We start from the raw sequence: 27443 nt of genomic DNA, 5'->3' as shown, positions 1-27443 counted from the left end.
AAAAGTCTACCCAGCAAGTCAAGCAGCAGGAATAATGCAGTTGCTATGGGTAACCAAGGTCTATTGTACATTGCAGGTAGTCATTAAGCGTGGTACCTGGTATAAGTGAAGGGGCCTCCTGTAGCAAAGGAGTTGGTGATCTAGCTCCCTTCCCTTGGTTTCCAGAAGCAACCAAGAGGTGTTATGGTGACCCATATCCTGGTCACATGGTACAGCAAGAAAGGAGTTAACAAGGGCACGCATGATGTCCATGCTAAGTGCACAGCAGGACCCCATTCTGTCACCGGGAGTGTGGTGGCAGAGGTATGCTGGCCTGGTGGAGAAGACACTGGCTCAGCGCTGTCCCTCCTAAATGTAATATACATCAAGATAAGGTGTGTAGTGACACGGGATAGCATTTTGCAAAGGAACTCTGTACTTTTAGTACTGCACACAGTGGAGGTGGTTCATCTCTAACTTGGGAACTGCCTTTTGAGGCTTACATGACCGCAGTACCCCCCTGGTCCTGGGCAATGATGAGTGCATTAACAGCGAAAGGTACCCCACGTGCAGATTAATGGGTAAATCTCCTTAGCAGGAGCACAGACACCAATAAAAATATGATAAAAGCTCTAAACCTTACCTATTTCATCCAAAGCTAAGGAAAACAAGTTTTACCTTTTCATTAGAAATCAGTTAATTTATGTTAAATCAGTTATAAGCAGGAATGAACAATACACACCTGACAATTTAATGCATCAGTGCGATAATCCCTTGTGAAAACTCCACATAATACCATTCCAGTTGGTAGATCTTTGTCGAACATACTTTTTACAGTGGCTACAACCTGATTTACAAGAGCCTATTATATAGAAAGGAACAGTTATTTAGGATTATGCAACCTCTAGTCTAAAGTCTATAGATATTAGACATAAACAAGATCTATAAACATGTAAATACAAAAGAGTGGAATATGATTTGCAGAATGTTAAGGTTATGGATTCTAAAGCTGGCCATAGATTATATATTTTTTTTTCTCAGTCAGCAAGATGAAAAAAAAACCAAAACAGATTCCTCCATTCACACAAACAAGGTGGATGGAGCAATCGCATATGTTGGGATGTTGTATTCTGACAGGAGGACTTAGTGCTGGTTCACACTGATGAGGTGCAAATCTGATGCAGTGTGATTTCTGCTGTGACAGGTGCAAATTGAATGCGATTTTGGAGGGGACAGGGCATCGCACCACACCCACACTAAACTTGCACAGGACCCTTTTTTGGACCGAATCGAATTTGCACCACATACATATGTGAACAGCCTGCATTGGAAATAATGCTTTTGTAGATAACGTGCGAATCTATGCTTTCCAGATCGCATTTGATCCACATAGATTTCGCATCAATGTGAACCGGCACTTAACGCTGTCAGAATACACTGAGCAGAAGCTGCAGCCAATTGGCAAATCGACAAACGGTTTTCAGCTTGTCCGTTTGACAGAAGTCGATCTAACGATGGACTTCTGTCAAACAGAGAGGACCACAAACAGATCGCAATTCGGCCGGTCCCTGCTGAACTGGACGAATTTGAATCTATCTATGGTCAGCTTAAGTTTTTTGGTTTTACATTAAATATTATTCAAGGCTCTCCAAAGGACATTACCTTACCTTGGTAGGAGCAACATAAACCACAACTGAGTCATTGCTTTGTTTTAGCACCTTCTCCATGCAATAGTAAGAGGCGTAGGTTTTTCCGGAAGAGGTGGGAGCCACTATCACTGCAGATTCATTATTGTCCACCACATCAAGGAGTTCCCTCTGACAGCAGACACAAATATTCATTATAAAGGTCATGTATGTATTGTAATACAGTAAAATATGCTCCACAATAAATTAATTTACTGAATTCCATCACTCATTTGTAGTCTTTATTGTAGATATGTTATTTATTTTTCTCTGCAATGCAATATCTTGTACATCATTCAAGCGCCATATATTCAATTTATCTACTAATGCACCTTTGTAAAATCTCAGATTACTGCACCTCTGAATCCTTCATGAAATGCAGTTTTCATATCACCTAAAGTGCCAGTGCAAAGTATCTTGACTTGACCTGGTAGCAGCCTTATGTAACACCCAGAACAACAGCATTGGAAAAGAAACCCCCTGTTAGCAATAGATAACCTGGGAGTGTGCAAGTGACAAGTTATTTTGTCTATATGTAATTAGGTCATCAACCTGGCTGTGCTATGTAAGACCAGGTTCACATATGCACGGGTCCGGTTTATGTGCGATTTGTAAAAAGAGTTTGGTGCAATTTTGTTCAGCAGTTCAGGTGTGAAATTTTAAAGTGTATGACACTGGAACACCTGAACAGGAGTGAAAATTGTATCTGAATTTTTAGGCTTTCTTTCCTTTATTTTCACCTGGTGATCTGGTCAATAATGCTGGCCATAGACGGGTCAAAAATCGGCCGATTTTTCAGCCGAAAAAAAAAACGTCCCATTTTCTCACTGTTAGTGGGGTAATTGGCTGGCCGTTTTTCGGGTTTTTTGCACATTTTTTTTAACGGTCATGTTGGAAAATTTGCGGCCGATTTTGACGATTGGCCGATTTTCCCGGCAATGATGGGCAAATCGGCCGATCGCATGAGCCGTGACCTGCAAGGGACAGAAGTTATGGGGTGAGCTTCATGATTTTGTTGGGCGATTTTTTTTACCATTGGTGGTAACGTCAGCCGACCGAACGACCGATTTTTCGTTTTTTTTTCTTTCAAAATCGACCAATTTTCGACCCGTCTATGGCCTGCATAAGTCTTTTGTTTTCGACAGAACAAGCTGTCTTACAGCTGTAGCAGTTAGAGAGTTAAGTCAAACCATTTAACACTGTCAGGGGTGCTTACAATGATCAGCTTTTATTTATGTAAAACCTGAAAAGCTGAATAAAGAAAACTAATGCAGCCATCATATCTAAGAAATGATAAGCTGGTTTTGGATTTAATAACACTTTAAAGTTTGCAAGGGTTTTAGAACATTTTCCATGCTACCATTACTGGTTGAGGTTCAAGTGTTATATCACTGTTTCTGATGTTGGTCATGGCATCTTTTGAGCTGATGCCTGTTTGTTTTATGAAAATATAGGTGCTGTTTTTGTGTAGTTGTGTATATTGCTTTTAACCTTGAAGTTCATTTGTTACCTGCCATGTATCTGGTATGAAATGCTGCACTCTCGGGTCAGGGTCTTTCCTCACATCTCTCTGCAAGTATGGTCCCATGTATTTCAACTGAAAACGAGCCGAACCAACTCCAAGTCCATAACTATGTTTTTTACCTTCTTTGCTTGGTACCTGTAAATTTGTTTGCATGTTTTGTAGTATTTAATAGTCTGCTAATCGAAGTGAGTCACTTTATCAAGATTTAGATGATAAAAGCAAATCTTTAAATGTGTTATTAGCCTGATATACAATGCATTCGTATAACCACACAGCACAACAAACCCTCTTAAATGCCCCTTGCATATCGATGCCTAAACACGCAGCATTTTTAAGCATTCAGGCATTTTTTTTTACTGATCTAAATGCGGGCCACTGTTTTTAATGGGCACATACATTTGTGATTCAAATAAATCAGTAAAAAAGAAAACTACAAAAATGTATGTTGTTGGACAGTATTTTACGTTCATACATGCATACAAACACGCATGCTTTATGACACAACCCAAGAATAGCTAAAAGAACTTTTACGTGCACGCACACACACACAAAAACACAAGACAACTCGTTAAATAAAGCAAAGTTAGTGTCATAATGTTTAAAATGTGCTGCTGTAGCATTTGCCAGAAAGTTTGCAGCCCCAATAAGCCCTATGTTAGTAAAACAAGACAATTTGCAGTCGTATCATTGCATGAATAAAACATTTTCTTAGAACATAGGTGCAGGAACTCAACCACGACCCCCAAAAACCCCCTCCCCCCACACACACCCTCCAAACCACATCAAATACTGGGTGTGGTCAAATTTCACTAACAGTGGGAGGGTCTTAAAGGAGCATTAAATACCAGGAGTGCATTACGTATATAGTGCAGAGTTCAGGGGTGCACTGCATACAGAGTATAGAGTACAGGGCTGCGCTATACACTCAGTGCAGAGTTCAGTATTCTTCCACAGCTGTTTACCTCTGCATCTCTCATCTACATCTCACTTTCACTCCTCTTCAGCTCAGACTTCTGCACACAACCCCCCCCCCTCCTCCATTGCCTCCATCCTCCTTTCCCCCTTAAAAGGTCCACCATGTCACCTAGCCAGCTCCAGTACCTCCACACACACTGTATGTGTGTCCACCTCTCTCACTTGAAGGGAGGTCATCCAGTGGGGGTGTTCGCATCCAAACTGCACCCCGGGCACCTGCATCTCTCTTGTCCCTGTCATGCACTCAATGGGATCTGCTCAGGAGATCAGATCCACTGAGAGATGAGCTATCACTTAAACACAAAAGCCAAAAATTAGGTGCAGGAACTCCCCATTCTGAGTAACTTCTTGTCTCCGCCCCCCCATACTCACATCCCAGTACTGCTCCTTTTAGAGAATACAGAGCCATGTATCATTTCATGGTGCTGATTAATTTGTATGAAATGTGTTAACAACAAGAAAAGCAGAAAATAGATCTATTGCAGCCAGCAACAATAGACACCCCCCCCCCCAACAACAAGATTCCTCCAGCAATAATGGACCCCCAAAACAAAATACCACCCCAGCAACAACAAACCCCAGCAGCTACAACAGATCTCCCAAAATGATACATCCCAACAGTAGATCCCTTCCAGCAACAATTGACTCCCATCAACAATAGATCCCACGCCAGCAACAATAGACCTCCACAGCAACAATAGACCACCACACAAACATAGATCCTCCAGCAGCCAGCAATAAATCCTACAGCACCCCTTGCCATTGAGGAGTGGAAACAGATCTACCAGCAGCCAGCAACACACATTGCTATTACATACATTCAGTAGTGGAGGTGCCGGAACTGTGTTCCCGCTGAAAAAAGCCCTGTGTTGTCTTATTCAACTTAGATCCAGGCATCCAGCATTTTACTTGATTCAGAAGTGTTTTGAATCACCATAAGAAAATAAACCACCAATACCTCAGTATCCTTCAATGAACAGGACAGGTTCTGAAAACCCAGTTGGCTAAGATAAGTAGCTATCCTGTGTTTATCTACCCCTTGTAAACGATCTTTGTAATTAGCCATGATAGACTGTATAGTCTTCATAATTTCCACTGCAATATTCATATCTCTCTTATCTTCAGCTGTAACAAAGAAACAAGAATATTATACATATAAAGGTAGTCTAATCTCAAGGACCTGTATATATATATATATATATTTAAAGATATATAAATAAACAAAGACAACTGCCCAGGTCACAGTTAGCATAGTTAGAGCAGACCTCCAGTCTCCTGTGAAAAAAATAAAAGGCAGCAGGTACAAAAACTGTAGCTGCTGACTTTTAAAAAACAGCCACTTACCTATCTCTTGATTTAGCGGTGTACTCACCACAGCCTGGTTCACCAGCCATACTCTGTCCCTGCCATCAGCATCTTAAGTGTGGGCATCCAGCTGTGACAGCTTTTGGATTCACAGCCAGGTGCCCACTGTGCGTGCGTTAGCAGCCCTGCGCATTTTGAATGGTCCTGCAGTCTTCTGAAACCTGTCATGTGTCCCAGAAGACTGCCGGGGTTGGTAGGGGATTGGGGGGGGCCTTCCGTTTCTGATCACCTAGGTGGTCGGAGCAGAAGTGAAAGCAGGCACCTGTCAAAATCGGGTACCCGCCTCACTCCCTCTTTCCAAAGGTGCCGATTCTTAAAAGGGAGTGGGGGACACGCCCTTATAGCGGAACGTCCCCTTTTGGGTGGAGCTCTGCTTCAATTGCATAACTAATTTGCATACATAAATATTTTTACTTTTTTCTGTAATCAGAGAGTTGCAGATTTCTGCACTGTACTGCAGCTCACCTGAAGGCTGCATTCTTATGTGAACATGGTACACATAAAACAGTTGTTTTCTGAGTGCCCTTGCAGATACCTGTATTTTTCTAGTGCAGAAAAATACAGGGCTTAGCACAATCCAGGAGCAAGCCCCAAAGGTTACAGTAAGGTGGGTGTGCTAGAAGAAACCGTAAAATCCTGCACTGGAAAAAGTTTAAAATTTTGAACAAACAGAATGGCTCTTTGTTTAAAATGAGGCCAAAGAAAAATGTCCACCTAACTGTCTATCTTCCCACTTGCTGCTTATTATTTAATACAGGAACCTACTGTATATCAATTTACACAGCATTTTACATATAATGTATAGTCACATTACTCCCTAGCCTGCATGAAATGTACAATCTAAGGTCCCTAACTCACATACTAGGACCAATATTGACAGTTACCTACCAGCATGTTTTTAGAGTGTGGGCGGAAACTAGAGTACCTGGAGGAAACTCACACAAGCACAGGGAGAACATACAAACTTCATGCAGTTAGTGCTGTGGTTGGGATTCGAACCATTGACCCTAGTGCTGCCAACCATATCAATCAACCATAACATTATAATCACTTACAGGTAGAACAAATAACATTGATTAACTAATTGCAATGGCATCTGAAAGTGGGTGGGATATATTAGGCAGCAAGTGAACATGTTGTCCTTGAAGTTGATGTGTTGAAAGTAAAAAAAAAAAAATAGGCAACTGTAAGGATTTGAGCAACTTTGACATGGGCCCAATTGTAATGGCTGGACAACTGGGTCAGAGCATCTTCAAAACTGCCGCTTTTCTTCGCTGTTCGTCAGCACCTACCAAACATGGTCCCAAGAAGGAAAATCAGTGAAACAGCAACAGGGTCATGGGGACCAAGGCTCATTGATGTACAGTTAGGTCCATATATATTTGGACACAGGCCTGATTTTCATACTTTTGGCTCTGTATGCCACCAGAATAAATTAAAATGAAACAATCCAAATTAATTTGAAGTGCAGACTTTCAGCTTTAGTTCAAGGGTTTGAACATAAATATCAAGTACAAATTTTAGGAACTGCAACTATTTTTATACACAGTCCTTCCATTTTCAGGGGCTCAAATGTAATTGGACAAATAAATATAATCATAAATAAAATGTTCATTTTTAATATTTTGTTGAGAATCCTTTACTGGCAATGACTGCCTGAAGTCTGGAACCCATGGACATTACTAAAAACTGGGTTTCCTCCTTTCTGATGCTTTGCCAGGCTCTAACTGCAGCTGTCTTCAGTTGTTCTTTGTTTGTGGGTCTTTCTGCTTTTGGTTTTGCCTTCAGCAAGTGAAATGCATGCTCAATTGGGTTGAGATAAGGTGATTGACTCGGCTATTGCAGGATATTCCACTTCTTTTCCTTCAAAAGCTCCTGGGTTGCTTTTGCAGTGTGTTTTGGATCACTGTCCATCTGTACCGTGAAGTGCCATCCAATCAACTTTGTTGCATTTGGCTCAATCTGGGCTGACAGTATATCTCTAAACACTGCAGAATTCATCTGGCAGCTTCTGTCACATCGTCAATAAAAACCAACGACCCAGTGCCACTGGAATCCATGCATGCCCATGCCATCACACTACCTCCACCATGTTTTACAGATGACGTTGTGTGCTCATGAGCATGAGCTGTTCCAAGCCTTCTCCACACTTTTTTCTTCCAGTCATTCTGGTACAGTTTAATCTTAGCTTCATCCGTCCAAAGAATGCTTTTCTAGAACTGGTCTGGCTTTTTTAGTTTTTTTGTGTCTAAAACAAAGTCTAATCTGGCATTTCTATTCTTCAGGCTTATGCACCTTGTGGTGAACCATCTGTACTTGCTCTCGTGAAGTCTTCTCTTGATTGTAGACTTTGACAATGATACGCCCACTTCCTGCAGAGTGTCCTTCACTTGTCTGGATGTTTTGAATGGGTTTTTCTAGAGAAGATCCTGCGATTATCCACCACTGTTGTCTTCTGTGGACGTCCATGCCTTTTTATGTTGCTGAGCTCACCAGTGTGTTTTTTTCCTCAGAATGTACCAAACTGTTGATTTGGCCACTCCTAATGTTGCTGATATCTCTCTGATGGATTTCTTTTGTTTTTGAAGCCTTACAATGGCCTGTTTCACTTGCATGGACAGCTCCTTTGAGCGCAGGATGTAGGCTCACAGCAATAGATTCCAAATGCAAATACCACACTTAGAATCAACTCCAGACCTTTCACCTGCTTAATTGATGAAGAAATAATGAAGTAGTAGCCCATACCTGGCCATGAAACAGCTTTTAATTCAATTGTCCAATTACTTTTGGTCACTTGAAAAAGGAGGGATGGCTACTCTTAAAAGCTGTAATTCCTAAACCCTTCCTCCAATTTGGATGTACATACCCTCAAATTGAACCTGAGAGTGTACACTTTCAGCCCATATCCATTTTATAACTATAGCTTGAATATGTTTTGGTAAATACCTGAAAAAAACTAAAATTGTGCCTGTGTCAAAATATAAATGGAGCTAACTGTAGGTGGGGAGAGAAAGCTGGGTTGTGAATTTCCAATCCAATAGAGGAAATACTGTGGCTCAAATTGATGAACAAGTTAATTCTGGTTCTAATAGAAAGGTGCCATAACACACAGTGCATCACAGTATGCTCTGTATGGGACTGCGTATTTGCAGACTGGTCAGGGTACCCATGCTGATCAATGTCCACAGTCATAAATGCCTGCAGGTCGCCACTGGGCATGTAAGCATCAGAAATGGACTGGAGAAGCATTTCCGGTTCCTGTCCGACTCCATCTTGGTACACCCTTATCCCCTAGTACACCCATAGCACATGGGAAACCGCAGAAGTGTACTGGATGTAACGTGAGTGTCCATTTGTTTGGCGTTTTATCTTATCTATTAAACGGTATTGCACTATTGGAGGTCTTCTTTGTTTATTCCTCCATATACATCCATTATGCCTGAGTCCTATTGCGTGGAGTGCTAAATTAGAGATACGCCAGCCCTTGAGTGGAACCCTGGTGGAGCCAGAGGAGCCAGTGGAGCCAGGTTATGAGATTCCTCCAGGTGTGGGATATATAACGAGCTTTTGCCCCTAGGGGTCGAGGCTAGGAGATGAGGAGGCACTCTAGCTATCTAAGGATAGTCACAATAGTGTCACCAAGAGCACTTATCTTATTTTGGAATGAAGAAGTGAAGCACTTTGTGTTATATTGGGCACATTCATAATTTGCACAAATTTATTATCACCATATTGTGGACTGCATTTTATTTATTTATTTGTATTGTGTTTTGAGCACTTGCCACTTTGATATACATAGAGTGGTGGGTATCACTCTTTTCCTTCACTGCATTAGTCTGGTTAGCCACAAGGTTGGCAGATCAGGCATTTGTCTTTGCACTTTACAGATTGCTTTATTTATTATATTTATGTTAAGCACGTATCACTTTGATTATTATTGATTGCTTGTCATATCACAGTTGTTCACTAGATTGTGGTTTTATTGGATATTTCATATTAATCACCGGAGTGTTTTATTTTATTTCAATTAGTATTATTTATTTATTTATTTTCTATTCCACATTGCACATGTTTTTAAGATCATATGGATTTTGTTTTTAGTAAAATATTAATTTACCTATAGTTTGTTACAGTATATATAAAGCATTTATTTATTTATATTGCACTTTGGACATCTACATTTGCTTAGCGCTTCACCATTTGTTGGTTATTTTGATGTATCCTGTGGTATAGGGAATAGGTGATAGCAGCTGGCACGGTGATTAGGGGTTTGTAAAGTGTGGAGCGCAGGAGGATTTCTCTATTTTTTGCTATTATAGATACCACAACATACCTTCAGGAAATAGTTGTGCATCAACAGGTAAGGCTGTTTTGGCAGCAAAAGGGCGACTTACTCAATATTAGATAAGTGGTCATAATGTTATGGTGGGTGGTCAAAATGTTATGACTGATATGTGTACACATTTTCTGTTCATTTTCCTGTCCCTTTTGCATACCCCATTCGGCCCTGCATGTGTTCCTTCCACATTGCAGTGCTGGGTGCTTGAAAAGCCCACCACTTTTATGCAGGGGCAGGGGAAAAGATTTGTTAGATTCATTCAAGCTTAAACCATGTCGGCTTGGAGCCTACATACAGATTATTTTTTGCTTTTCATCTGGGAACAAATGAAATAAAGAGGAAAGTGAGACAGTACAGAAAGCACAAGCATCTGAGAATGCATAGCCATAGACATATAAATTATTTATTTATGCCCCTACAGCCTTCATTCAGAAATGCTGGTTTAAATTATGGACTACTAATCATGTAATATTATTGTCAGTTTTGTATATTTTATCAATTACTTTACAGTAAATACTATACCATATAATACGTACACACAGTTTTGTAGTGTTCAATCCATATTTCAAAACACATGGTTAGTGCATCTAACTGTGCACGATATCTGACTGTATGTGTCTGCAAAGAATTCATAGATTTTTCCAACTGTGATATTCCAGAGCTAAAATTTCCCCCGAGTTGTTTTTTTAAAGATGATGTCAAGTTGTTCCATTTCTCTTGCTCTTTGTTTTCTTTAATGATTTCTCTTTTTCTTAGGTTCTCTTCTTTTATTTGGTCCTTTTTTTTCATCTGAGATAAAAGAATGGGTGAATTCATCAGTCGTTAATCAAATACTGGCATATTATATTTTGCAGAGAGTCTGGCTCTTGAGTTCCCTCCTCATCATATAAACAAACATTTTAAAATGTATAAAAACATTGACAGTGTCAGTAGGGCAATGACTGGTGTCAGTAGAGCAGTGGGCATGTCAGTAGGTTAGAGGTTGGTGCTAGTATGAGAGTGGATAATGAGAGTGGATAGTGTCAGTCAGTGGAGCAGTGGACGTGTCAGTAGGGCAGAGGTTAGTTTCAGTAGGACAGTGAAATTAGCCAGTAGAGCAGTGGACAATATCAGTAGAGCATTGGATGGTGTCAGTAGTTTTCCATTTTTATTATTTATTTATTTTTTTACAATATTATTTTTATTATTATTTTACAATGTCATTTTTTTAGGAGCCCTGTGGGCTTTGGTGAAATATCAGGGGTCAAAATAGACTCCTGATGTCTCCCTTTTGAGACAGAGAAAGGGGCTGAGGACAGAGATTCCCCAGATCCTTCCTCTGCAACATCAGCTGTATTGGACAGATGATTGAATTGAAAGTGCCCTGTGCTCTGCAGCTTCCTGTTCATTCACAAACTGAAGCATAGCAAACAGTTTACCATGCTGCAGTTATGAATGAACATAGTGAGTGATCATGAGTGATTAAGTAACAATCGCTCACTGTGTTCATTCAGAAAAGGAAGGGGCCGCAGAAATAAGAGGAATAGGAACAGGAGGGGTGGTGGAGGTGGCATATAAATTATACCAATCTCCTGTATTGTGGTCCTGTGGGAGCTGAATGACAGCAGGAAGGAATGTCCCTGCTGCCATTCTCATCCAAACCCCTCGAGCGCTTAGTCTACAATCGCCTAAGCTCCCACCTCAATGACAACAACCTCCTTGATCCACTACAGTTTGGCTTCCATCTCCTGCACTCCACCGAAACCGCCCTACTCAAAATCACTAATGATCTGCTAACCACCAAAGCTAATGGCCACTACTCAGTCCTCCTACTCCTTGACCTCTCCGCGGCCTTTGACACAGTTGACCACCCCCTCCTCCTTAATAAACTATACTCCCTTGGCATCAGAGACTCCGTTCTCTCCTGGCTCTCCTCCTATCTATCCAAGTGCACCTTCAGTGTTACCTATAATGCTACCACCTCCCCCTCTCTGTTGGGGTCCCCCAAGGCTCTGTCCTCGGGCCCCTTCTCTTCTCCATCTACACCTCCTCCCTTGGCCAACTGATACACTCCCACGGCTTCAACTACACACAAATCTACCTCTCTACCCCTCGCCTCACCCTTTCAGTCTCCTCCCGAATAACCTGCCTACTGAACGACATATCAGACTGGATGTCACTCCACTTCCTCAAGTTAAACCTTTCCAAAACCGAGCTCCTAATTTTACCCCCAGCCTGCGCCCCCACCCTCTCCATCACGACCAACAACGCCACCATCAGCCCCACCCCGCAAGCCAAAGTCCTAGGTGTCACTCTAGACTCAAATCTGTCCTTCCAACCCCATGTCCAATCGCTGGCTAACTCATGCAGGCTCCACCTCTACAACATCTCCAAAATACGTACGTTCCTAACCCCAGACACTACTAAACAACTCATTTACTCCCTTATTATCTCACGACTCGACTACTGCAACTCCCTCCTCACCGGCCTACCTCATCACAGACTATCCCTGCTTCAATCTATCTCCTGAACTCAGCGGCCAGACTCATCCACCTTACCAACTGCTCCTCTTCTGCCACCCCCTTCTGTCATTCCCTCCATTGGCTTCTGATTGCCCAACGCATTAAATTCAAACTACTGACATAGAAAGCAATTCATAACACTGCCCCAAACTACCTCACCGATCTGATACCCAAATACCACCCAAGCCGTACTCTTCGCTCCTCACAAGACCTCCTACTTTCTAGCTCCCTGGTCTCCTCCTCACCCACCCGACTGCAGGACTTCTCCAGGACTTACCCCATCCTGTGGAACTTACTACCCCAATCCATCAGACTGTCACCTACCCTCCTCATCTTTAGGCGCACCCTGAAAACCCATCTCTTCAGGGAAGCCTACCCCACCATCACCTACCAGCCGATCGCCTCCACTCCTCCTACCACTCCATCCCCCACAGCCACTTCCTCCTGTACCAATATCCCCTCCCTCCTAGATTGTGAGCTTGAAAGAGCAGGGCCCTCGAACCTCTCGTATATTGTTTTGTTACTGTATTGTCTCATGTACTGTCCCCCACTATATTGTACAGCGCTGAGCAAACATTTTGGCGCTATATAAACACTGTATAATAATAATAATAATGTAGGAGAAGCCATCTTTCAGCTGCTGCAGGAGGAAAATACAGAACAGTTCCAGTAAATGCTGCCCCTCCTGTCCAGGTTCTAGGGGTTGGTAAGGAAGGATCATGGTCTACCCATCACAGCCTGTGATTGATGAGTAGATCAAAATCGATGTGTTGCCGACCCCTGAATTAGGGTGTGCCAAGCACACTCGACACACCCCTTGCACACGCCTATAGATAACCTTTTGCAATTACTTTTCACCTTGTTGGCCTTCACTCTTTCATCTGCTAAAAACTTACACAATGATTAAGTGCAGTACTGCCACTAAGACTGTATGTGAGTGAAAAAATATATAGTATAATCTCAAGCAAATATATATACAGTTGTGTTCAAAATAATAGCAGTGTGTTGAAAAAAGAGACTGAGTCTGAGAGGACCACTGGAAGGATTGGCAGCTCAGCTGCTACACTGGTCCCAGACACTCAGCATCTTCCTCTGTCCTTTCTTCCTCCCCTCTGCAGTCCCTCCTCTCAGCTGGAGGATTATGCATGATGTGCCTGTGTCCCACATGGAGTTCCGGCCTGTGCTTCGCCCAGGTGCCCCTAGGTGGCAGTGCGCCCTAGGCAGCGGCCTATTTTGCCTAGTAGAAGCACCGGCCCTGGGTTCCACCACTGTGCATCTTATTTGCTCACCTTTAGGAGTGGACCTATATAATATATACATAAGTCTCATGTGCTAAATCCTCAGCTCAGGGATCACTGGCGGTACTTGCGTCTTTCAGGATGCACACTGGAGGTAAGAGATGGCATGTGTAGGGCCCTTTAAGAGATCCTGTTCCTCCCTCCACATACAGAGGCAACACTCCAAAAAATGAGAGATTGCAAATGGTGCAATATAATTTAAAATAAAGTAATGCTATATTTTTAAAGGAATTTCACTCAATTTCACATATATAAAGACCAGCATGTCACTAGAAAAATATGTAGTAAGCTAAAAGCAATCAATCTCACGTACTGGAGGTAACATCACTTATCTGTTTGAGATTACATTATTTATTTTGTTCACTCATATTTAGTGTTAAGGCCAGTGCTGCACTTAATTAGTGTACTTTTCCTTTATAGGTGTGGGAACACAGCAGATGTAGGTGGTAGCAATATTTATAGGACAAGCCAGTGGCAGCGCATAAGTTCTTTTGCTAACACTGCTAAAAAACAACTGTAACGGAACCGGACTCCAGACCGCACTTGGGTATTTTCCATTATACTGCAGCTTTCCTGTCCGAACACAAATCCCCGGACACCACCCGCTGATCATGCAGAAAATAAGACAGCACCCGACTCTGTATAAGACAGGAAGTCAACTCCTTTATTTTTACACAAAACACAATATATATACACAGAGGGCGGGGAAACACAGCCAGGAACAGGAAACACATCATCAGCCCGCCACATCAATGGGAAGGGCTACAGGAAACACATCATCAGCCCGCCCCCTTAACAGGAACAGGGTGAGTTAAACATAAGAATTTGGGAAGATGATACAGGAGTCCCCCCACCCCCAAAAGTCACTCCCATCACAACAACATTCTTTGACAAAATCTCAGTAAAACAAAAGTGTAAATTCACTTGTGTTTCAAGGATCGCAAATTCAGTCATAGGCTGAATTTCTATTGTTTAGCCTGCTTAATAAATCAAAAAACAAGATTGTAGTCAAACAAGCTGCAAAAGATTCATCTTCTGGGCTAGAGTCAATCTAAATGTTTGTTAAGTCTGGTAGGCTAATGAACTCTAGTGTATGGAATTATGAATATGGTGGATATGCTATGGTTATATCATCCTTTATTCTTTACGTTTGTCTGATTTCTGGTCTGTTTTTGTTCTAAAAAGGTTAGGGAAAGAAAGTCAGGGAACTCAGATATCTGGGAATACCTGTTAGCCAGCTGTCTCTGGCATACACCCATTTGCTAGCACATGGCTCTGCTCACTAGACAAGTGCAAAATGAAAAAAATAGGTTTTTTTTGTTATTTGACTAATTTCGTTTTGTTCAAGTGCAAAATTAAAAAAAATAGTTTTTTTTGTTATTTGACTAATTTTGTTTTGTTCGATTAAATTTGTTTTTTAAATTCATGCCATTTATTCGAATTCGACCAATTTTGAAATTTCGAACTAATTCGAAAACAATTCTAACGGTTTCGATAATAATTCTAACAGTTTTGATAATAATTCTAACGTTACAATCCCTAATCCACAATCCATGTGTTTTTGATTGTATATAGGCTATATGAAGAGTTGCGTGACCATATTGGAAATTTCTATTTCAGCAAAATTTTCACAGTGCCCTTGTTAATCACTACTCACTTCACCATAGCGCAGCTCACAATTTTTTGTAAAGTGTTTTAGTCTTTTCTAATCTATTCTATTCTTTTCTATTATTTTATATTCTATTTTAATGCATTCTGTTCAAATTCAAATTCATTCTATTCAAAATGTGAATATTGTTTTTATATACTATTCTATTCTTTGATTCTCTATTCTAATGTTTTCTATTCTTTTATGTTCTAGTCTAATCTTTTCTATTCTATTCTATTCTAGTTGATTCTATTCTGTTCCTTTAATTTCTGTTCTATTTTGCTCTGTTTTACTCAATTATTTTCTATTCTATCTTTGATTTTCTACTGTAATATTTTCTATTCTATTCTAATTGATTCTATTACTTTCTATTTTATTCTTTGACTTTCTATTCTAATCTTATTTTAATCTATTCTATTTTAATGAATTCTATTATTTTTCATTCCTTTAGTTTCTATTCTATTTTGTTCTGTTTAATTTCTATATTTTCTACTGTATTCTGTTCTATTCTTTTATTTTCTATTCTGTTCTTTTTTCCTCTATTCTTTTATTTTCTATTCTATTTCTTTATTTTCTGTTCAATTTTATTGAATTATATTTCGTTATTTCAGATTCATTTAAATTTGTTACCATTGTAATTCAGAATTTGGATACATCCGAATCTCTGAATAATGGAAAATTTGTCCGAATTTCAATTCGGAATGAAACAAACTGCACATGTCTACTGCTCACAGACTTGTGGATGGATGTGTTCCTGCATACAAGTATGTATACATTTGTGCATGTGTTTCACAGAGCATGCACAAGCATACCCAGCGTTAACTTGGTGTCAAACAGCCTATTTAAAGCACACCCTAGCTCAGAGTCAGTGCTGACTTAGATTACCTGTGACTGGACCTGTGCTTGCTGTGTATTTACCATTGCAGACCCAGCTTTGCTTCTGACCTGCCTTTAGACTTCTTATCTTCTGGTTCCTGACCTTGACTATGTTTCTTACCCTTATCCTATCTACGATTTAATGATTGACCTGCTACTACCTTTACTTTGGTACTTCAATATACACTGGAAGTCCATCCTGGCCTGCTGTGTGATCTGACTGCTGTCTCCTATGTGGGACACCACTACCTGCCTATATCAGCTTTGATACTCTGATTCTTCATTCATCACTGTCTGTGGCTTCTGCTGAACATCCTGCTGGTTCTGTCCAACTGTGTTGACTTAACCTTCATCCATTCATGAAGGAACTCAATCCAGAACTCGTGGAACTCCTACAACTTAGCACTGTTTTTCGCACTTCCAGGGGCTCTTGAGCTAAAGAAGCAAAGGAGACCGCCCTGAACATCTCAGTCTCCTTCCAGGTATGTGATCAGTCTTATAGGGTGAGAGGATGGGTAATTCTATCCATATTGCATGTTCTACTGGCTGCAGACCTTAACATAGGATACATGAAGAAAGTTTTATTTTTAGTTTTATGAGATCACTGGGCCCATGTGCAGGATCTCTAGTTGGGCCCTAGACACAGAGGAAAAAAAATGCAGTGTGAGCCGGAGGATGTGCAGAGGAGGAGAAAGGGGTCTGAGGAGGAGAAAGGGGAAGTCTAAGGAGGGCCTAAAGAAGGGAGGGGGATCGGAGGAGAAGAGATGGGTCTGAGGAGGACAGAGGGGAGGTCTGGGGGGGGGGGTTGAGGAGGAGGAGGAGAAGGCAGATATGCAGCACACCATTACAAGTAAAAAACGGGCACTTTCCCCTGCAGTCCAAGGCACAAATCAGGTGCCAATGTAAACAAGCTTATCCAAACTAGCTGAAATAGATCAGAAGACAGAAGGTGGAAACGCCACACGCCACACACCGGAACCCAGCCACTATATAGAGAAGTTCAGCTTGAACGCCTCCTGACTATGCTCCTCTAGAACTGGGGTCTCCAAACTTTCTAAACAAAGGGTCAGTTTACTGTCCTTCAGACTTTAGGGGGGCTGGAGTGTAGCCATCGGGAGTAGATAATATCCTGACATCAGTGGGAATAAACCATGCCCCTTCTTTGGTGTCATTGGGAGGAATTGTGCCCCATCATTGGTGTCATTGGGCCCCATTGTTAATCATTGTGAAGAATTGGGCACCATTGTTGTTGTCAGTGGGAGGTATTTTGTCCAAAATTGGTGTCATTTGGAGAAATTGTGCCCCATAATTGGTGTTAGTGGGAGGCATTATGCCCCATTGTTGGCATCAGTGGATGAAAGAGTGCCCCAAGGGCCAGATAAAAGCAATCAAAGGGCTGAATCCGGCCCCCGGGCCGCAGTTTGAAGACCACTGCTCTAGATGATTACAGCATCAAAGATTCAACTCTATTCTACTCAGAACTAAAAAAAATTCTGTTTATTTATGTTAATTAATATATTATTTATTTTTTACAAACACAGGCACACACATGTGAACACACAGTGAGAGGAGGGACTAACCCCCTCCTCAGTCTGTGAATGCAGTCAACTATGCCGCCAGTGCTCGGCTTTCCTATTAGAAACCCCACAATGTACTGCAAACACAGTAAAGGCACTTGATAGAAATGTTTGTAAAAAAATATATATACAAATAATGAAAAAAGACATAACACATCTTGAAAATCTTTTTTAAAATATACGTGTAATACAATTGACATGCACAGTTTCTCTTTAATTGTGAACAGACATTTATAATGTGATCAGTGCGGTACTCACCTGAGGTGGTTTTTTCTTAGCAGAAGCTTTATGAACATACTTTTTCTCATCCGGTTGATCATCTTTTACTGCTATTTTTGTTGATGTTTTCACCCCTAACGTCTGCCCATATCGATAATTATGTAGCTGGAGTTTTTGGTATTGTTTTAATGCCTTTTTGTCTTTCAGAACATCTGCCCAAAAAAACTTGTTTCAAATTATTCTATATAATTAGCCATGCAAGTAGAGATTTAAAGAAAAAATAGTATGAATTCATAAATAGCAAGGTCTGTTAGTGAACTTTTCTGATTGTACTAGCTGATAAGCTGAAGAAGCTGGCAACTACAGTGCAGGCCAGTGAGTTTAACATCTGTTATAATTAGATTAAAGTGGTTGTAAACCCTCACACATACCCAGTGAAGTGACTGGCTTCAGGGGATACACAGAGATTAAACAAATCCTTCTACATAAGGTGTACCTGTTTATCTACATCCATTTTTCTCCTACATCCATTCAAAGTGCAGAATTTACACAGAATCTCTCAGCTCTGAAAAGCAGGGTGCGGGGAGCTGAAGTTATATCAGTGAGGAGAGTTAACATTAACATCATTGTTATTCATAAGTGAATTATTTGTTATGGGACTGCTATTTCACCATTTATTTGATGCACATTGCTCATTATGGTTTAATATGAGTTAACTTTTTTTTTTTACACACATATTTTTGTATTGATCACTACAGAGATATTGTTTTTGCACACCTTTTAGATTAAGTATGTCTGTAAGCCCTGGTTCACACCAATGCAGTTTGTGTTTTGTTCATTTCTGCACTGCGTTTTGCATTTTTGACTTTTTTTAATGTGTTTTGCAAATAGCATTAAAAAACGCACTACACACCTTTTCTGAAGTGTCTCCATTGAAGTTTATTGAACCAAAATGCAATGTTTTGCGTTTAAAAAAAGTCTCTGACCCTTTTCAAAAACACATAGATGCGAATGTGTCCCATAGGAAACCACGTTAAACGGTGTTTCTGCATAAAGTGAAAAGCACTGGTGTGAACCAGGCCTATTTCAGCAGCATGTTTTGGGTGTAGAAATGTGTGATTTACACATGTACCCCATATGTGTGAACCAGAACCAAATTACACAGAATGATCACTGAGATTTGCTGTCACAGTGATCACTGAAGCAGGAAGCGCTCTTCCTGCACATTGTACTACTTTGGGGAAGTGATCAGTATTTTTTTTTTTTTTACACAATTTGATTGCTTAAAGCAAAGAATTTCTTTGCTATAAGCAAGCATTTAACTAAGTGAAATCGATTAATTCAGGTTTTTTGTTGTGATTAGCTGTGATTGGCCACGGCTAATCACATTACACAGATGGGCTGTGATTGGCCCAGCCTGTGCATGTGATCACTGTGACCATTCACAGCTAGACACACTTGTATACAATGGATGGAATGAAAGGAAGCCATCCATTGTATACAACTTTCATGTGACCTGCTGAATTGGTCACAGCAGGTCAAATGGTACTGGCAATGGGGCCGGTACACAGATCTGTTATCGGCCGTGTCCGAGGTACACAGTTGGTGACAGATCTTGCTACAGCGTGGCCCTGCGGGCACACGCAAGCCACGATTCAGGAAGGATGTCAAATGATGCCCTACCGGAGGGACGAGAGGTTCGCCCGCCCGTTATTTTACTATAGGCTGGGCAGGAAATAGCTAGACACACATAAGGTACTTTTCAGGAGTTTTTCTGGGCCTGTCTAGCAAGTCCAAAGTCTGAAACTGTTTAGGGAATGTGCAGAGGGCTGATTGGTTTAGCAATTCTAGCTCAATAACATATTTATTTACCTAATATTTACCTAATCAATGAATATTGATTTATTGTACCTAATCAGTAATGAAATCAATATAATGGCTCTATATAGTTTGTTCTGTTTACGCCTTACCACGTTGCTCATTCTTTGTCCTGTCATAATCGTCACTAAGTGGCCGACCTGTATGCCAATGCTTCAGTTCATCATATGGTTTTTTTTTTAACAGCAAAGAAAAAACAGGATCATCGCTAAATTATAACAAAATATAAAGAATAAAATAATGGAGCATTTTTGTGAACATGAACAAAAAAAGGTCATTAAATTTATCTAGTCAAAATATACACTCACTGGCCACTTTATTAGGTACACCTGTTCAATTGCTTGGCAACACAAATTGCTAATACACCAATCACATGGCAGTAACTCAATGCATTTAGGCATCTAGACGTGGTGAAGACGACTTGATGAAGTTCAAACTGAGCATCAGAATGTGGAATAAAGGGAATTTAAGTGATAGAGTGACAACACAGGGACAGACTTGAAAGACAGGGAGAGGGTGCTTTCACTCTATAACAGGAAGGGCCCAAGCATGGACTTTCATGACAGGATTGCCATGTACTATTTTAATGAAAGCTTCAAAATTAGAATTACTGAAAATTACTTTTGAAATTACAATAACATGCTAATTTTTTTAGTGATTGGGCTTATATAAATTTTAACACAACATTATCCCCACACTCCTCACAAAAAAGACACAACCAGGGGAGGACTGACAACTCATGGGGTCCCCGGGCAATAGGGGATCATGGGGCCCCTGTGTCCTCGCCCACACCCAAAAAAGCCTATGAAAAAGCCAATGAAAGGTACCAGGGGCATTTCATGGGGCCCCCTACTGACCCCGGACCCTCGGGCAGTGCCCGAGTGCTCTAATGGTCAGTCCGCCCCTGGACACAACACAGTATTCATAACAGAGCATTAAATATGTAATATGTAACAATAACATGTTTTACCTGCTTAACATTGGTAATTCCTTTATAGCATCCCCAGCATAATCTTCAATTATATCACTTTGCATAGGTAACAACCCTGTAGGAAGCATATCTTTTTGTTTCACTTGGAAAAAGAAAGCAGAAATTAAAAAAAAAAAAGAATGTTTAAACACCAGTAAGAATTGTTTGGCTGAAATCTCCTCTTCTATGCTCATGAGTGTGAACCCTAAATTTTATAGATATTGCAGCTTCAATTTGAGTGTAGTTTACACAAAGTATGTAATGGGGTATTAAGAGCTCGTAAAAGGGTAATTCACCTTTGTGGGAAAAAAAAGCAAATAAAAATATAGCATATACAGTATAATTGTGACACAAGTCATACTGTAATTGAATACTATTAAAAATTAACTTTCCTTTTCAATCTGTAGCCCTGTGATTTTCTGTAAAATGCAATTCAATATGGCAACCTGGAGGCCTTCTGTACACAGTTTACAGAATGCCCCCATTTCCTGCTTGTGTGATTGGCTTACTGATTTTCAGAGAATTCTGCACTAAGGCCCCTTTCACATGGGCGTTCCGATCGGGTCCTCTATTCTACTCTATGGAGCAGCATGTGTCTGTTTTCACCCACCAACATCCAATTCGATCTGCCAAAAAGACGGATGGGGATCTATTCCCCTTCCTTCCATCCGTTGGATCAGATGGGATGGCAGTCAGCTGGAAACAAACAGGCGGTGTCTGTGTCCACTCTGCAGCAGAGGAGCAGAGACGGACCTGTCATCTGCTTTCTCAGCAGGGATCAGAAGAGAGATCCCCTTCTGAGCAAGCGGATCCACTGACAGGTCCGCCCCATGTGAAAGGGGCCTAACATACAAGTCAGATTTTGGGCATCCCCTCCAATAGAAATGCCATTTTTGGTTATATACTCCCAAAGGGGAAATAAGTCTAAAGGGATGTACACCCTGACACTTTCTTCATTAGAGCCCTGCAGGTGCAGCAACTGATTATTAATTTTGTAGCACCCTCCTAGTTTAGCTAGGGGGAGCTAGACCCTGGTGGTTATTGAGGAGCTGATTAACAGCTCAGGCGAGATAGTCAGAGGGGTCAAACTCTGTCCAGGACTGAGAGACTCTGCAGGCCAGCCCATCTGGAATTTCCCCTCTGCTCTGAGGCTTTCAAAGGAGGGTCTTGGAGGCAGTGGATGGATCTGAGGAGTGGCTGGCTACACTCTTGAGGGACCTCTGCCAATCCCCAGCAGGAGGCTTGGCAAGAGGCTGGGATTCCCTTAAAAGTGGAGACTGCTCAGTAGCAGGAGTGTGGTGGTAGGAGAGGAGTGTGGGGCAGGAAGATGTGAGGCTGGAGGAAGAAGGCTGCCAGGACACCTAGTGGGATGGGGCCTGCCTGCGAGCCTGGAGCTGGAAAGGAGGAAAACTCAGGACTCATTGGCTCCTTGAGAGAGGACCACCTGTATGGCAGGGAAGGAGCAGCCCAGCTGATAGACCTGGTAGCAGCAACCATTCCACAAGCCGTACCGATAAGGATCTGAGTGAATACACCTGCACCCCCTGGGCAGATAGGGGAAGGAGCACTCTGGTGGGAAACCAGATTAACCCCCTACTAGGGACTGTTACCCATTTAAAGAAACAGGGGCCAGATCCCCTGCTTAGAAAGAATGTCTCCAGATTGCTGGGTGAAGAGGAGTACATTTAGGGTCTGGGATAGTACAACTGGAGCTGCTGGCTAGCATTGCAACAGAGACTGTGACAGAGGAGAGAATCTGTGAATAGTTCAGGAAGTTGTTCCCAGATATCGGTTCCCTTGGGCATCATATACACCTGTCACAATGTGCAGGCGCCTGTCTCTTGACTGTCACGTGTTTAGGCAGCATGTCTCTTGCTTCTCTCCCTCTCTGCAGCTTCCCCCTCCTGCCCCCCCCCATCCTGTCACAGCCCTTTGATGCGGACCATCCAGGAGGAGAGGTGCGACTTTCGTCACTCCCCCCTCTCCTGTCCCTGAGAAGCCCACATGTCCGGGGGGGGGGGGAAGAGGGCAGGCAACTCCCCAGGGAGCCCAGGCCACAGCAGCCATACTGACGCCGCACGGCCCCAACAAACAGCTTAGGCACAGTTTTTCCCGGGGGTTGCACTCCTCAGAGGACAAAGGCCGCGCTCCCGAAAGCACGACCCATGTCAAAAGGGCGTGCCTCGTTGCCGGGCGATGAGGCACCCTGCCCCCGGTTGTTAGGGCAACCAGGGACGCTCCAGACAGACCTTAAGAGGCCTGAGGAGAGAGTCTTGGACTTCTGCACCGCTGTGCAGCTGTCAGGAAAGTCTGCACTGAGTCGGGACTCTGGTAGCACTCGTCAAAAGACCTCAAAGGGCTATTATTGCCGCCCCTGAGCTGGGGGGAATTATTATTAATACTGCTGCCCTGGGGTGGAGGTTGAGGGGATTATTCCCACTACTGACATGCTACAGCAATACCCAACGCTTGGGAGGATTATTACTACTGCTGACGCTGATGCTAAGATTGGGAGGATTATTCCCCACAGAGTACAATGCTTGTACTCAGGACTGGTACCTGTTGTTAGGACCCTCTGTTGTGTACTGAGGTGGGTCGCCCCCTGGACTGTCAACTGCTGTGAACCCGGGCATCCCTGCCGGAGCCGTGAGTGTATGCACCCCTGTTTATCCCCCCTGGACTGTCCTTGAACTCTGTTCCCCCTTTGCTCCCTACTTGGATTACAAATTGCTAGAGACTCTAACCTTGCCCCCCCCTGGGATGGATTACACTTATTTTGAGCCCTCTCCTTGCTATTCCCCTGGACTGGGTGCTGCCACGCTACCTGCAGACACCAATTGAGTAACTGTCATTTCCTTAATAAAGCTTTGTGTGTTTACCATCTTCTTTATGTGTTCTGTCCTGCCTACGCTCAGTCACATACTAGTTGACAGCAGTGGGATCAGAACACTAAGAGAGATGGCAGATAACGAGAGCCAGCTGATGCCAAACCAGGCTCGGGCCAGTGAGTACAGAAACTAGACTATGTCATGTTTGCAGGAGAGGGCCAAGGAGCTGTCCCTCACCTGGAGGGGCTTAGCCAAAGAAAACCTGGTCACGGCCATTGAGGAGGCTGACCCCCAAGGCACTCCAGCAAGGGAGGAGTGCAGACCAACCCTGGCCTCCCCCGAAAGCCATAACCAAGGATCCAAAAGCCCCTGGCTTGCTTGGGTGGAAGAGGAGACGGCCATCCTGGGGTCAGACGCCACGGTAGATGACAAGTGGGAGGCTATCGGGAGGACCCATGAGAGGAAGAGCCAAGGGAGCCACCGAAATCTAAGTTTTCCCACCAGCCCCAGGACCGTGGGCTCCCCCCCTCCCCGCAAAGACTTTAAGCCCTTTAACGAAGCCACCGGGGATGTGGAGGGTTTTTTTCAAGACTTTGAGCATTTGTGCCAACTCATGAAGGTGCCGCAAACAGATTGGCTACAGCAACTCGTGGGTCTGCTAGAAGGGGGTGCAGCCGCAGCCTACCGTACACTGGATTCCCAAGAGAACCGAGATTACACGTGGGTCACACAGACCGTGTTGGAATATTACGCGGTAACCCCAGAGACACACCGGGCGCGTTTCTATGACCTGCCATGCCGAGCCATCCTACAAAATGTACGCTCACAAGATGTCGCAGTCCTGCCGGCGGTGGCCAGAAGGGGAGCAGGCCTGCACCAGAGAGGAAAATATTCAGGCCTTCCTGAAAGAACAATTTTCCGCTCAATGCCCTGTGGAGGTGCGCAGATGGGTAAGAGAAAGAGCCCCTACCACCCCTGTGAAGGCCGCTGCCCTGGCCGACGAGGTCCTTGCCATCAATCCCCATTGGAAAAGACAGGCCTCCGAGCTGCCAAAGGCCCCGCCACCCGTCCGGCCACCCCTCAATCCTGCAGCCACCCCTGCCAAGGCGGTCCCCCTGCCCACTGCAGCAAATCCCGTGGGGCCTCCATACCGAGCCCGGTTCACAGGGCCACCCCTGGACCACCGCTGCTATGGATGCAACCAGCTGGGGCACGTCCAAGCCAACTGCCCCACCTCCAGGGGCCGTCGCTTCAACCGCCCTGTCAACTACCTGGAGCTGAACCCCGCAGAAGAGCCCCTGCCTCCACCCCCCAGTGAATGGATGAACCCTCCAGAAGCCGGCAGCCCGATCTGGGGGAGCTGCAGTGCCAGTACGTCAGGGCTGTGATCAGGAGCCAAGTAGGTCAAGGTCTTCCCACAGACAAGACTACCACGGGGCCTTTCCCCTTCATGGACCAGGTGAGTGACCCCCCACCTAACCCAGACACCACCCTTACCTGGGAGCAGTGGCTGCTGTACCGCCGGGCGGGCCCAAGCCGCCCGGTCCAGCCTCATGCTGCCCCCAAACAACTGGTCGTGCCCAGACTGTTTAGGTTCCCGCTGCTCCAGATCGCCCATGCGATCCCGGTAGCTGGCCACCCAGGGAAGAGGAGGACAGAGCAGCAACTGACCCAAGCCTTTTATTGGCCAGGTATCTCACAGTCCGTCGCTCACTTCTGCCAGACCTGTGACACCTGTCAGAGGAAGGGACACCCAAGGGACCACCCCAAGGCCCCGCTCTGCCCCTTGCCCATCATTGAAGAGCCCTTTCAGAGGGTAGTCGTAGACATCCTAGGACCACTGGCCCGCCCCAGTAGGTCGGGGAAAACATCCTCGCGGTAGTGGATTACGCAACCCGCTACCCAGAGGCCGTCACCCTGTCCAGCATCTCTGCCCCTAAGGTGGCGGAGGCTCTGGTCACGGTTTTTTCCCGGGTAGGCTTCCCCAGCGAAATCCTGACTGACCAGGGTACCCATTTTATGTCCGATGTAGTCCAATCCCTATGGCGCACGTGCGGGGTGCGGGCGATCCGGAGAACTACCTATCACCCCCAACCAATGGCCTCTGCGAGCGCTTCAACGGGACCCTGAAGAGCATGCTGAGGTCCTTCATTGACGGGGAGGCAGACTGAGAGAAGCTCCTCCCTCATCTGCTGTTTGCATACCAGGAGGTACCACAGGAGTCAATGGGGTTTTCCCCCTTTGAACTGCTATACGGGCGGAGGGTGCAAGGACCCTGTCCCTGCTCCGGGAACATTGGGAAGGGAAAATAGAGGACACTGGTAGCCCAGTCATCCCCTACATACTCGAGTTGAGGGAGCGACTGACCCGCCTGGCCGCCGTGGCCCGCGACCACCTCCGGGTGGCCCAGACGCGCTAGAAGGTGTGGTACGACCGCAGGGCACGCAGCCGAGAGTTTGTCGAGGGTCAGCAGGTGCTCAAGATAGTTCCCAATCCCCAGAATAAGCTCCAGCACCTGGGAAGGACCCTACAAGGTCCTTCGTAAAATAGACGAGACTAGCTATGTCATTAGCCTCAATGCCTGAGGCCGTCAGAAGTGCACGGTCCACATCAATATGCTGAAGGAGTACCATGACAGGAATCTGCCCGTGCTAGCCATTTGCCCCGCCTCCACAGGGGAGGCCGATGAGGGGACCCTGCCCGACCTCTTGCAAGCCACAAAATCCACCACCCCTATAGATCAGATTCCCATGGGGGCTCGGCTGAGCCCCCGCCAAACAATCCAGATGCGGGCCATACTAGAGGCCGGGCCGTACTGGGTTAATCCTCCACCATGTGGAGACTCACGGTCAAAAGCCCATCCAGCAGGCCCCCTACCGAGTCCCCGAATTCATGAAGGCAGCCATCCGGGCCGAGCACTCGGAGATGCTCCAGTTCGGCATCGTCCGACCCTCCCATAGTCCCTGGGCCTCCCCGGTAGTGCTGGTGCCAAAAAATGACGGGAGCACCCGCTTTTGCGTGGATTACCGGAGGTTGAACGACTACACCGTCAGTGCCGCCTACCCCATGCCCCGCATAGACGACCTACTAGATCGTCTCGCCGGGGACCAATACGTCAGCACCCTAGATCTCAGTAAGTGTTACTGGCAGATCGCCCTCACCAAGGAGGGCATTGAACGCTCCGCCTTCATCACCTCGTTCGGCCTGTACGAGTTCCTAGTCATGCCCTTTGGCATGAAAAACGCCCCATCCACCTTCCAACGGGTCGTGGGCCAACTGTTGGAGGGGTGCCAAGGGTTTGCGTGTGCCTACCTAGATAACATAGCCATCTTCAGCGACACATGGGAGGAGCATCTGTCGCATGTGGGGACCATCCTGGACCGCATCTGCGGGGCCGGGCTGACAGTGAGACCGGACAAATGCCAGCTAGGAATGGCTGAGGTGCAGTATCTCAGACACAGAGTGGGAGGGGGATTGAAACCTGAGCGCGCAAAGGTCCAAGCCATCCATGACTGGCCTACCCCCCAGCCCAAGAAACAAGTGATGGCGTTCCATGGCACTGCCAGATATTATCGTAAATTTTTACCTAATTTCAGCTCCACGGCCCAGCCCCTGACCGACCTGACTAGGAAGAGCAGCCCCAGAATGGTGAATTGGACCTCTGCCTGCGACTCCGCCTTCCGTGACCTCAAGTCAGCCCTGGCAAGCAACCCCATCCTGGCCGCCCCTGACCACAACAGACGCTTCCTGGTACAGACAGACTCCTCCACCTGTGGCCTA

General features: G+C 44.3%; 1 protein-coding gene across 1 annotated transcript in view; it reads right to left on the bottom strand.

Annotated features, from left to right (window-relative positions):
- LOC149440450 (putative ATP-dependent RNA helicase DDX60) overlaps window positions 1-27443 on the bottom strand; it is a gene marked incomplete at its 3' end in the record, with an annotated part of 218315 nt that overhangs the window by 129893 nt on the left and 60979 nt on the right. Inside the window, 8 exon segments of the mRNA XM_089658599.1 lie at window positions 722-841; window positions 1647-1796; window positions 3175-3324; window positions 5123-5289; window positions 10405-10657; window positions 18027-18199; window positions 19958-20073; window positions 20836-20938. Coding sequence (XP_089514725.1) covers window positions 722-841; window positions 1647-1796; window positions 3175-3324; window positions 5123-5289; window positions 10405-10657; window positions 18027-18199; window positions 19958-20073; window positions 20836-20938 — 1232 coding nt within the window.

The sequence above is a fragment of the Staurois parvus genome, unplaced genomic scaffold (genome assembly GCF_062004578.1).
Source record: "Staurois parvus isolate SC_StPar_1 unplaced genomic scaffold, SC_StPar_1.0 ptg001083l, whole genome shotgun sequence".
NCBI classification, from domain to species: Eukaryota; Metazoa; Chordata; class Amphibia; order Anura; family Ranidae; genus Staurois; species Staurois parvus.
The sequence above is the reverse complement of the archived record's forward strand: the minus strand, read 5'-3'. Positions and strand labels throughout refer to the sequence as shown.